The sequence below is a fragment of the Thermobia domestica genome, chromosome 18 (genome assembly GCF_964235325.1).
Source record: "Thermobia domestica chromosome 18, izTheDome1.hap1.1, whole genome shotgun sequence".
In the NCBI taxonomy this organism is placed as follows: Eukaryota; Metazoa; Arthropoda; class Insecta; order Zygentoma; family Lepismatidae; genus Thermobia; species Thermobia domestica.
In genome coordinates, this window is record NC_137471.1 from 91329443 (window position 1) to 91342247 (window position 12805).

General features: G+C 33.8%; 1 protein-coding gene across 7 annotated transcripts in view; it reads right to left on the bottom strand.

Moving 5' to 3' along the window:
* Nucleotides 1-325: 325 nt before the first annotated feature.
* axo (axotactin) overlaps nt 326-12805 on the bottom strand; it is a 368436-nt gene continuing 355956 nt past the window's right edge. For 5 of the 7 annotated variants that reach the window (XM_081747148.1, XM_081747149.1, XM_081747151.1 and 2 more), the window contains one exon: nt 353-491. Coding sequence is in view for 1 of the 7 variants with exons in the window: in XM_081747155.1 (XP_081603281.1) it covers nt 468-491 (24 nt within the window). In the remaining 6 variants the exon portion in view is untranslated. Of the gene's footprint in view, nt 492-9611; nt 9690-12805 lie in introns of those variants that run through there. The other 2 variants (XM_081747155.1, XM_081747154.1) reach the window with 2 other exon arrangements.

Here is a 12805-nt window from a genome sequence, read left to right on the forward strand (position 1 = left end):
GACTACTGGCAACTAAGCTCAATCGTCTATTAAAAAATAAAATTATACATATACAAGTGTGCACAAAACACAATCACACTTTTACATGCACACTGAAGGAAAAAAAAACAAGACAGTTCTGTATTGACTAGGTACAAGACATTTTCTTAAAAGGCCTCTAACTTTGTTATTCTTTTCACAGTCTCACAAAAAAAGAACTTCTATATATCCACCTTTAAGTCTCACTAATATAATATGTACGAAGTACCAGGCAGTAAACTGTCTGATTTTCTTTTAATGTTAGTCCAATGATAACACTGACTCCAGACTGGATCTCTGGCTACCAGATCCCTGAATTTGAGGCCCACCTAAGTAACTGATAGGGTTCCCAAATGTTCGGCGATCTTCGGAAAGGAACACAGGAGACAGCCGAGGAGCTGCAAATCTTTGAGATACCCTTGTACTTAATAAATCTTGAGCTGGGAACATCACTCGGTTGGAAGCTGTATATTCTGAAAATAAATTACGTATATTTGTTCAGTAAACTTCGTTTACCATATTAAGCAAGTATTTGTTATCAATTTCTCTAATAATTCGAAAAAAATGTTATTACTTCTTTCTTTTTGCTATAAATACTTCCTCGAATATTATTTCTAAGAGATATATTAAACTCTAAATAGATTACACAGTTTTCTTTTAAAAATTATATAACACCGCTCAATACACGACATATTAGGTTACTTTATTTAAAACTACGGAAGAAATACGCATTAAACACAACATAAGTAAATATATTGTTATGACTGCGATATTGACTCAGAGAAATAATATAAAATACTCTCGATTAAAGTGTAAAACAATATTCTTCATCAGTTTATTTCTTTCACTAACTTATTTGTATATTTGTTGACGTTAAAAAATGATATTTGTTAAAGTATTAAGAACACATCCAAACTCTTCTCCAGTTTGCAGTTAAAGTACAACATTAATTCTTGATGTATGTAATATTAGATTTATAACAGACCAAGCAAGAAAAGATCACTCTTAACTAGCAGGTTTAATATAAGAAGTTGGTGAAGTGCTATATATGGAGTACTGGACTGTATGGTACGGAGACTTGGACATTATGAAAGTTAAAGAAGAATATTAAGAGAGCTTCGAAATGTGGTGTTGGAGGAAGATGGACAAGATAAAATGCACGGACAGAGTAACAAACAAACATGTTTCAAAACGGGTGAGAGAGAAGAGGTCGGTTTTAACCAGTATCCTTCGCAGAAAGACCAACTGAATTAGACACATCTTGCGAAGAAACTGTCTTCTTCATACCGCCTTAGAGAGAAAAGTGGAAGGAAAGCGAGAAGTAAGAACACAATTGTTTCAGAACCTGCCAACAGAGACCAAAATAATGTACAACTTGTGTCAGATAGCAAAATTCATACAGAAATTATCTTAGATCTGCCATTCAGATTCGGCAAAAAGTTACACATTATGGTGGCCAGACAATTTCAGGAGAATCTTTCGAGTAGACCAAAAACTATTATGGATACAATATCAGAATATGCCATTGATAGTAAAGAAATTTAAATGGAATTTTTTATACACAATAAAAATACGTAACTTAATATTCCACTTGTTTGTACAAGATTGTGCCTGATATACGCTATATTTTTCCGAAAGATAGAAGATATACGTTATAACGTACTTTCCTTGAACAGCTAGACGAATGCTATTCTTAATTCTTTAACAGTTTCTTCGGTTTAGTTTTTCTTTAATATGTTCTCTTTTTTAAATATATATATATATATATATATATATATATATATATATATATATATATATGTGTGTGTGTGTGTGTGTGTGTGTGTGTGTGTGTGTATTTTTTATCCATTTTACCACACCTCTTTCTTTGAAAAAACGCTGGAATTGAAATATCAAGAATACCTGATTAAACACACAGAGAGTTAAGTACCTAGTTTTAATACTAGTTATTAGGATATTCATTCCGAGAAGCAGGTACATAACTACTAAACAGGTCATGTGACACATTATCTGGGGTTTCATAACTGCCAATAACGAAGCAGCAAGAATGCTTTAACGATCTGCTAAAGACATTAGATTGTAATTATTTAGAATGCTTTAAAAGGGCCACTTCATGTGATTAAACTCTCCTAGAGTAGGTTAACTAAGAGCAAATTGACATTTGTTTAAGTAAGATAATATAAGTTAAACTTGTCTTAACTTTCATCATGCTTAAACGGTAAATTAATACAAAGCCACGATGTATTAAGTGATAAACGTAGACAATGGGAGATAAATTATATGCTCAGCATGAAAAGATGCCTTGTTCGCAGGCACCTACTTTCAAGTAAATAGGATGAACTACATTTTGATAATTGTCACTACGGTATTATCTTATGAGATGTTGAAATATTCAGTAGCATAGTGTCAAGTACTCCAACCACCAACATATGGCAATACCTCCATACACATAAGAGTAAAGCTATGTTTAATGTTCAGTACAAAGTTAAAATAAAATATGTATGTTTAAAAAATAATTAAATTGATATTGGAAGATCTAACATTACGTAAAATGTACTTATAGTGGTTTACTTTGCTGCAAAGTTAACGTAGCAAAACCTATATTGAATAGAATATCACATTTTATTTGGGTAGTGTACCACACGGAATCACGCCAAGAGTCTTAATACTTTATATTAAACATATGTTTCACTGTATAATATACCAGGAAAGGCCAGAAAGTTCTTACTTTTACGAAGATAGAGATGTGCTAGGAATGTAAAATTTTGATAGGTTGGCATCTCACTAAAATTTGTGCTAATTTGTGTCTTTACGGGTTTTGATAATTTTTTCTTTCTTTCTTTTTTTCTTTTTTTAGTTTAAGTCACACTTTACCCTCCACGGCCACGGGAGACGTGATGATAAGTGGGGGGAACTCGCGCACACCGTGTTTGTCCACCACAATGCCTACTTGGTGCACGCTGGGATCAAATCAGGACCTTACGCAATAGAGGTTAGCGCTCTACCACTGAGTTACTGCGGCCCGTTCCATTGCATTTATGTTACAGCCAGAAAACTAGACGGCAGCATATTGGGCAAAATCAAATACCGAGCTGTAATTCGGTTCATCCATCTTCGCGACTAGAGTACGTAGGTTCCTCGAACAAAAATACTATGGACTGGAATAGCTTTGCTGTTGGACATGATATTGCAACAAGAAATATTTAAAATCATGTTACGTATGTATCCTATTTAAAGAAAAAAAAACTTAAATAATACCTATACAGAAAATACATTACTATGTCCCTCCTTAGCAATGAGAAAGAATAGGAATCAATCAACCAAGTGAGTCACAATGCGGTCACGAAGTAACATTCTAAAATAAGAAACGAAGTTCTAGCTAGTCTTGCTAACCAAAAACGACAAGTATAACTACATAAAGTCATACTTGATTTCAATATGAACTAATCCTAATGTACAGTGGATTACATTATATATACCTACTGCCGTTGATCTTCAAATACAAAGAAACCAATTCCAACAAGAAAGAGAGTATCAATGATGAATGCAGGTTGAACGACAAAAAGAGATGGATAAAAAACCACGTTACATACTGTTTCAATGAGACAGAGAGTCGAGAACTTTGGAGGAAGAGCACACAGATATTCGACTATGTTTGTTATTTCCATAGTGCAAGATCAGGAAATATTTGTGTTGGTTTTGGACGCATGATGAATGGATCGGTGTGTTCTCGTCATTATTGATGATTCCATGACAACAGAGAAGCATCTCGACAAAATAAAGGGCTATGTACGAGGGGAGTTCAAGTCAATCCGGGACTTTTAAAATTTTTTTACAGGTTTAAAATCGAGTTCCAGATGTAGGAATCGGCTACTGTGTTCTGTTACTGGCAACCGGCATCATTTCGTGCGCCACTCCAGAGACTGTTGTTATTCAAGATGGCAGATAACAGTATGAGCAACAGTACACGTAAGAGCGTGTGGTGATAAAGCTTTCAGTGAAGGTCATAAAATCAGCTGAAATTTATATACATTATATTCAGTCGCAATATGGTGATGAGATACTCAGTTGCAGTAAGACATTTGAATTTCGCAAGCGCTTCAGAAATGGCCGACGTCTGTCACTGACGATCCCGGTCATGGTGGGTTCCAGCTCACAGTAGTAATTCCTGTGAACATTCAGCGCGCTGAACAGCTAATGACTGACAATTGTTACAGTCGAGAAATTTCGTTACAAACAGTGAACACACCAATTCGTGGCCATTTGCTCTTTCAAAAAAGTGAGTACATGTACACTGTATTCCAAAACACCTTTCCGCCTTTTTGTTCAACCGCTCAACGCTCAAGACATTACAGGAAATCGGCTGGGAGATATTACCACATCCCCCCTTTAAATTCAAACTTAACGTCACGTAACTTCCACATGTTTTGACTACTAAAAGAATTTTTCGGAGATCAATATTTCCACAGTGATGACGCAGCAGGTTGGTTGAGACGAACTGACAAATTTTCCTACACCGAAGCCTTCCAGGCATTAGTTAAAACTTAGGTAAATGTGTAAATGCAGAAAATAAATGTCGAAAAATAAAGGCACTTTCCACTCCTTGATTTTTTAAAGTCCCGGATTAACTTGAACGCTACTCGTAGCATGTTCATGAGTCTCTCCGGTAGTGATGGCTACCTTCAAGCAATATCACCACGTTCCATCAAGTTTGAAATGCACGTGGATGATTGCACTGACCTACTATTAACTTCTATGAGCCTCAGGTTTCCCGATTTAGAATTTAGGATTTTGATTGTTGGGCTTTCGGCATCCATGGCCATGTTAGCCCGTCACATATGAGGGATGACGTCCCTCGATGAGTACACTGTCCGGAAGAAGGGAGGGAAGGAAGCGGCCTGGGACCTATATGTTAAGTACCATCCCGGTATCAAAATGAAATGAAAGTTCTACTTTTACGTCCCACTATTATGCCCTTTAGGCTAAGGGAGACATATGATTGATGAATGTGAATAATAATGAAATAATTGGTGGAATGAAAATATGGGAGGAAACGGGAGAATCCCGAGAAAACCCACGGACACGACATTGTTCAACACAAACTTGCATGGCGGGGGGTCGAACCAAGGATTCCTTGCACAAGAGGAGAATGCACTACCATTGAGCCACCTTGTCCACGACTTGTTCCATTAAAACAGTGCTCATAAAATTTCCTCAATGATCCATCTATTACGGGCCTTGACGAATATGAAAGACATGACTTACAAGTTATTAAGTGAGGATTCCGTACTTTGTGGTAGAGTGTGATATAAGAAATGAAATGAAATCTTCGATTTACGTCCCGAGGTTATGCCGGCTAGGCTAAAGGAGATGGTGATGATGAGAAATGAATAAATGGTGAATGAAGAAAGCGGGAAGAAACATAAGAACACCGAGAAAACCCACGCTCACTTTGTTCGTCGACCAGAAAGCTCACTTGGAGCGAGGTGGGATCGAACCAAGGAACGCATGCACCAGAGGTGAACGCTCTAGCACTGAGTCACCGCGATCGCCAGCAATATAAGGTGTATACGATGCAATCCCCATAATAAATGGCACACATCTCCGTTCGTGCGTCACACTAATTCTAATAATAAAGCCACATTAATATTTGTCGACTTAAAACTATTGTAACTATTTAATTTCAATTTAAAAACTATATTGTTTAAATTTAATTATGATAGATTGTGGACTATCGTGGCGGAAGGGCAGACCACATAACAAAAATTCTGGATAGGCATGACTCATATAATTATTCACTTCTTGCCCCACCCATATCAATGAAAACAAACTTCTTGTATCAAAACCCGTTTTTATTCATATTTTCTGACCTCTTAGTACAGGTCAGTACTCTATAAATGTTTGTTAGGCATTGTACTGTACGTTTTAAAAAATTATTACAGAAAAAGGAAGTCCAAGAATACGAAAAGTAACTTAATTGAAAAAAAGATGTACACTGTACATACAATTTTAAAATAAACAAAATATTGACGTAAAACGTAGTCTTAATTCTTAAATAAATGATCTGAACTTGTAAATGATTGAACATATTCGTTGGTAAATGATTAAACAAATGTGAAACGATAGGCCTAATAGACTCAAAGTTTATGATTTTTAGTTTTTGAGAAAAAGTCCTTGATAGATGACTACTTTTCATTGGTCGAGCCGCGTTTTTATGAAGCATTACAAGCTGATAGATCGTTCAGAAAATATTCCTAGTTTTATTAGGGAGTTTTATTTATTGTTTCTTTTCTTTTTTGGAACTAGATCACATAGTCGAAAGTCCATAGTAAAACAGAACAAGGAACGTAACCGTATTAATATGGAATAAAGTTTAGGGTGGTTGATATTAGAAAGACCTAGGCACAGATACGAGGACAATATTAAGATGGATCTCATAGAAATAGGAACACAAAGTAGAAACAATCCAATTGGCTAAGAACCAGAAGTCAATGGGAAGCCTTTGTGAAAATTACATTGAATCTCCGGGTTCTATAGGCCATAGAATTAGTTATGGTGGTTGGTGGATAAACTAAAAAAAAAAAAAAAAAGTTTAAAAATACATGTAATAAATTCAGCTTTTAATCAAACAAGATTTTGACCTATGGTATACAGTGGGCCGAAGGTCCGGGCGGAACAACTAGTATTTAAAAAAAAATGTTAGGTTATATTTGTTTGTTTGTTTGTTAACGTCTTGTAGCTTAAATTTCACACATTTCCATACCTACTAGAGCTCCGAAATTTTTAATACTTTTCTGACCAGAGTATATACTTATTTGTTAAAATTAAAATAAGGCATAACAGTTTCATTAACTTAACGTTATCTTCATCAGACGTTAACTGGAAGAGATACCTTCATAACATTAAATTATTATTGTTATATAATTCTAATTGTTACATTTTATAATTTTAAGTTTTAATATGAAACAATCAGGTATTGTTATAATTTACTGTTTCATTTTAAATTTTTAATGTAACTGTTATTTATAATCATTATTATTTTCACTTTTCTCTTTTATTATTATTTTAATAAATTATTCCAAATGTCAGTTAATTTTAAAGTTTTTTTCTCAATTCAATGTTCTAGGTCTATCATACAATTTTACTTCTATTGCTTTTTTTAAAGTGGATCACCACCCGGAAGTCAGTACATATTTTAGCTCATTCCCTTAACTCTGAAACGTTATATATTATAAATATTGTACTATAAGATAGAGTAATGTTTTAGCTACAACACAAGACACTGATTCATTTGGTTGTGTCTTCTGATATCGAAAAAGGTAACAAATAAAAGAAAATATTTGATTTGTTTTACAATGAGCACACAAGATGGCACTTGCTGTTAGATCTTACTAGAAGTGTTCAATGTTATGAAATGTTCATTTGAATGTGTAAAGTACTTTAAAGTAACGATCTTATTACAAAATAGATAAATTGTTTGACCATTTTTCGTGTCATGTTTCACATTATATTTAAATATTAATTTACATTTAAGGAAGGGGGCGCGGTGGCTCAGTGGTAGAGCGTTCACCTTGGGGTCCCTGGTTCGATCCCAGCTTGCGCCGTGTGGACTTTGTGGTGGACAAACACCGTGCTCGTGGGTTTTCTCGGGGTTCTCCCGTTTCCTTCCACTTTCTTCATTCCACCATTTCACTCATCTCTCATCATCACCGTCACATTTAGCCTAACCGGCATAATCGTGGGACGTAAAACTTAAAGATTTCATTTCATTTTTTTACATTTAAGGAAATAGATCTTGAGAAGAAACTTGCGCAGAACGCTATAATGCGTTCTTGCCAAATTTGTACGTTTAATTCCTGGATTCTAGTGTTGTAGTTCGAGAAATGGAACTTAGCTGTGAATTTCGGTAAGGGTCGAAAACTAATTTCTCCAGTTACTTCCTTTATTATCTGGCACCAGTAAACACTCGACACTACCTGGCAACGCCGCACTATTCAAGCAGTGTTTAGCATAGCACCGAGAACATCTAGTGATCCACCTTAATGATTTCTCATATCTGTGATTTTTATCCGTCAATACGTTCTAATTATCTATCCCATAATTCATGTATTAGTAGTCCATTTGTCCAATACATTAATCTTTCATTTCTTTCTTTCTTAATTCTCCGCGCTTCTTTCCGTTTTCTTATCAATGTTTCATTCTCTTTTTCTAGACCTTGGACCCCTTTTTAATCTATATCATGCACCGTTTCTTTAACATGTTTGTACATGGCGTTATTCTCTCTTTTAAGCCTCACATCGTTCCTATGTTGTTTCACTCTTTCTTCAAGCTTTTTTCCTCTTTCTCCAATTGTTATTGAAACTGTTATGCCTTATTTTTATTTTAATAAATAAGTATATACTCTGGTCAGAAAAGTATTAATTATTTATGTAATAGTACCAGAGTCGAGGTGGATGGAGATAAATCTGAAATTTTGTATATCGCTCTACTGTAAAAATAATTAATTAATTACAAATGTATTTAGTTTGTGTATATGTGTAGGCAAAGTCAGTTAATTAATCTTTAATTCAATAGATAGCAGAGTGGCTTAGTGCTCGTTCGAAACATTTATGCGGCGCCTTTACCGAGAACTTTACGAAACTATTTGAAATATATTGAATAAAAAATTAAACTAAATAAGAGCCGAAAAAAAAATTAAAAACAACGCTTCTATAAAATGCACCAAGGAGAAAATAACTTTTTTGTGGGATAAAATTAAGAAATAGGACTCAGACTAAAAGTACTGGACGTGATTTAACATTTAAGTGACGTTTCTTAGCCGTTAGTCTTAAAATGTTTACGCCCAATGCTTTTAGTTTTAGTTCCTTTCTTCATTTAAGCCCCTACCCCTCCAAAAAGAAGCGCATTTTATAAAAACGCTGACTTTAAAAGATTTTTTGGTTACTACTTTTAAAAATTCATAAGTTTGATACACTGAATATTCCTTTACTATAACCTACCTCAAACAGTTGCTTGTTTCATTTAATTTTATTTTTTACTTTCAACTTTTACACATGTTTCTTATACAATACATACATAATTACAGTCTGTATTTTTTTGTTAATTTAACTAACATTTACTCCGTTTCCTTTGTGTAACAAAGATGAAGGATTGAGACATAATAATTAACAAAACATATTATTTAGTAAAACTATATGCATAAACAGTTTTATTTACATTGTCTCTACATTTTAGCCCAACTTAATATGATACTTAATTAATGCATAAAATCTAAAGTGAAAGATCTACTTCAGCTACCCTTTTAATATTAACTTTATATTTGTTTTGATTTCATAAACTTCCTTTAATACCACATCATTTTTGTATTATTTTTTTAGGAACTATATTTAGAATTATTATGAAAACATATTTACAGAACAGATTAATAAAAAGCGATACTACAAGTATATTACAGCTGCTATACGAATAGTGCTATTAAAATTTAGGTAGTATTTTATGATTTAGAGAAATAATTGTTTCTTTCTTCTTCTTAAGAGTTGATTATTAAGGTGTAAGAAAAGTTTAAAATAAAGAACCAAACCTTTGTCTGATATTATCTCAGAATCTTCTTTTAATGGTGCAAAGTTTGAGATGGTGCTGTTTTGTGCAATATCCGTGTTTTTACCTGTATCCTAATAAAATATACACTAATATGAATATAAACTACCAACTAAATGCATTATAGCAATGAGAACATTATTAAAAATTACCTAGTTCATAAACTCGCATACATCTAAACAAGTATGATCCAATTTTATTTACTTTTTTTTTTATTCATTACTTTCAAGAGTATGCGGATTATAATTTTCGAAAATGTAATAATAAATTTCTTTCTTGAAAGGAGTGTAAGTTTGTATACCCCATGTTGCTCATGCCTTTCGGAAACTTTTTTTTTTTTTTAATGATACAGAATTGCTAAGAAAACACAATGTCGGAATATACACTTCTATATCATACTGAATGGCACTAGTCATATTTAATTTACTTAGAAAATGTCTATTGCATTTGAAACTATAAGCTAATATTGTAAAAGTATTATCAACGGAAATAATCACTTATCGGAGTCATGGTGGCTGTGGTAGAGTGCTCACCTCTGATGCGAGAGGCCCTTGGTTCGATCCCAGGCCGTGAGAGTTTCTGATGGGCAGGGTCTTCCCAAGATTCTCCCGTTTTCTCCCACATTCTTATTCCATCATAATCATTCACTTTTATTAATCACCCGTCTCCTTTATCCTGAAGGGCATATCCGTAAAACGTTATATTAAAGATTTCGTTTCATTTTTGCACGATACTCATTCATTACTATTATATAATAAAGAAGCAAATAAAAATTTGATATTCAGAAATTTAATACGCTATGAAGTTCATCACATCTACAAACAACTAATACGGGGATGAAAACAAAGTGTATCTTCCTTATAAGGAGATTGAAGATCAGCATTAACAGTGTTACTATAACGTAGACCAAGAACGAAATTCGATGGATATGCAGAAACTAAGTTAGATATGCTAGTTGCTATGTTGCCAGATTTAGGACCACGAGCAATCTCCAATAGTATCATTATACATAGTGATTATTATACTTTACACCAAGTAAGATGTTTATCAGACATACTGTTGATGAAATGAAGGATTTGTTTCAGTAAAGTTTGTACATATAATTTCAAACTAAAATTTATGCATATGAAATATGGCAACGGGAAACACTTAAAGTTGAAGTTTTGCATTAACACAATTCACAATGCAAATACAAAATATACATCAGCACCTCTGAACAGTTACATTAATAAATCAAGATGACTGTTTCCTCTTTAAGTTTTCCTTGCTTCTGATGTTGAATAGCTCTGTCACCTCGACAGCCCATTGCTACAGCGTAGTGAAATCCACCGAACTTCGTTTGAGGCACTAACTTTAAGGAAGATCGTAGCAATTTAAACTCTATTAGCAAGTAAGACATTATCAAGAATCATATAAAAATTAACAAACCATTGGAAAGCGAAATAATAATTTGGTTTTATATACTTGGGTGTATTTAAAAAAAAAAAGAAGAAAAAAAGAAAAGAAAAGAAAATGGAAAATGCAATATTCTATCAGTGAAGAAAATGCTTCGCTTTAGGGAACCATATTCAGAGAAAGGACTTGAATTCGCCTCTAGTCATCATGTATCTTTTTAAACAACTTGTTTAATATCCTTTTAAATAACCTGTTTATTTTCTTTTATAAAAAGAAAACCCTTATCTGGTCATTTCAAGCGCTTTCTCACGATCAAACACTTTCCCTAATTTTGATATGTCAGATTTGTGATATTACAGAAAGAAAATGGGAAAAATTGTAGTATTTTCTTTATAGTATGTCGTAGTTTAGTTGGGACATAATACCTACAGTTATGTACCATGTAAATGAAGGATTGAAGAACACGACAGCGCTTATGCACTTGACCGCTTCAATGTGACACATATCTCTACCCAAATATAGGATTAATGGATCATGTTTTTTAAGCTCCAATATCAATCAATTTTTTGCGTAACTCTGTGGACATAGTGTTTTAGAACTCCTTGCTTCTGACTTTCAATACATTTCCTCTTAGCTCCTCCCCCGTATGTCTCAAATAACTCGTCGTTACATTGTAATAAAACTTATAAAGTATCATCTATATTTAATATACATTGATACTAATAACTATCTACCATTAATCTTCGCACAGGACTTGCACTTCTATTATCTTTATTTCCATTCCTACCCATCAACAAACCTTTCTCACTTGGATTGTCGAAAAGTATTTTCATTGCTCTACTAAATTCAAAATCAACACATATCTTAATGGGCAGAGTTAGGAGTTGTCTGCTGGGGGGCAAACCTTTTGGTCGGTGTTAGACCTGTGTAATACTTCCTAGAGAGTATGGGTAGGTGGCCATCTTACAGCTAGCATTTTTGTTTTTTGTCAACAAGTTGGGGAGGACAATGCTCCCCCCAGAGCTCCACCCATGATCTTAATTCTAATTTATACTACAACATGTTCACTAGATTATAAGGTCTTTTTGCTCATCTTGTTGTCCTATTTGACACGACAAGTACATAAACTACGGTGACCAGACGTACTGATTTTCACAGTACAGTACTACTGTTTTTCAAAGAGCTCTCCTTCGTGTTGCGAAGACGCTTAGAAAATCGAGAAATGTCCTTCTTTTTTTCAAAATGTTTTGAGTTAACTTATTTGCAATATTTTAATGTTTCAATCTTTATTCGCAACATTTTGAATCACATGTACTTTTTCCCTGAATGATGAACCACTGTGCAATATATTGTTTTTACTGAGAAGGGCTTGTTGAGATATCGGTAAGGTAGGAAAAGTTTCTTCTTGAACTTACAACAGTGATACTAACCAAGTTAAGTAGAAGTTTCCTCGTGCCGGTCTAAATTTTCCTCCATTCCTTAAAATAATCCCACGCTCGGAAAATCGATTTTAAATAGTGTCTCTAGCCCTACACGAAGTTTTATTGTACGTTCATAAAAATAAATGACTTTGTCATTCATCAAAGCATTAGGAGCAGTGTTGAATTCCTGAAATACTTTAGATCAATACTTTTCTTTTTAACAAAAAGGAATGATTAACTTAAGGTTAATGTTAAATGAAATGAGGACATGCGTATTGGCGACGCAATAAACTATCATATACTATTATATTTGTGTACTACTTTTCGCTTGTCAGAATCTGGTCACCCTAACATAAACGCCTTCCTTTTCTTCA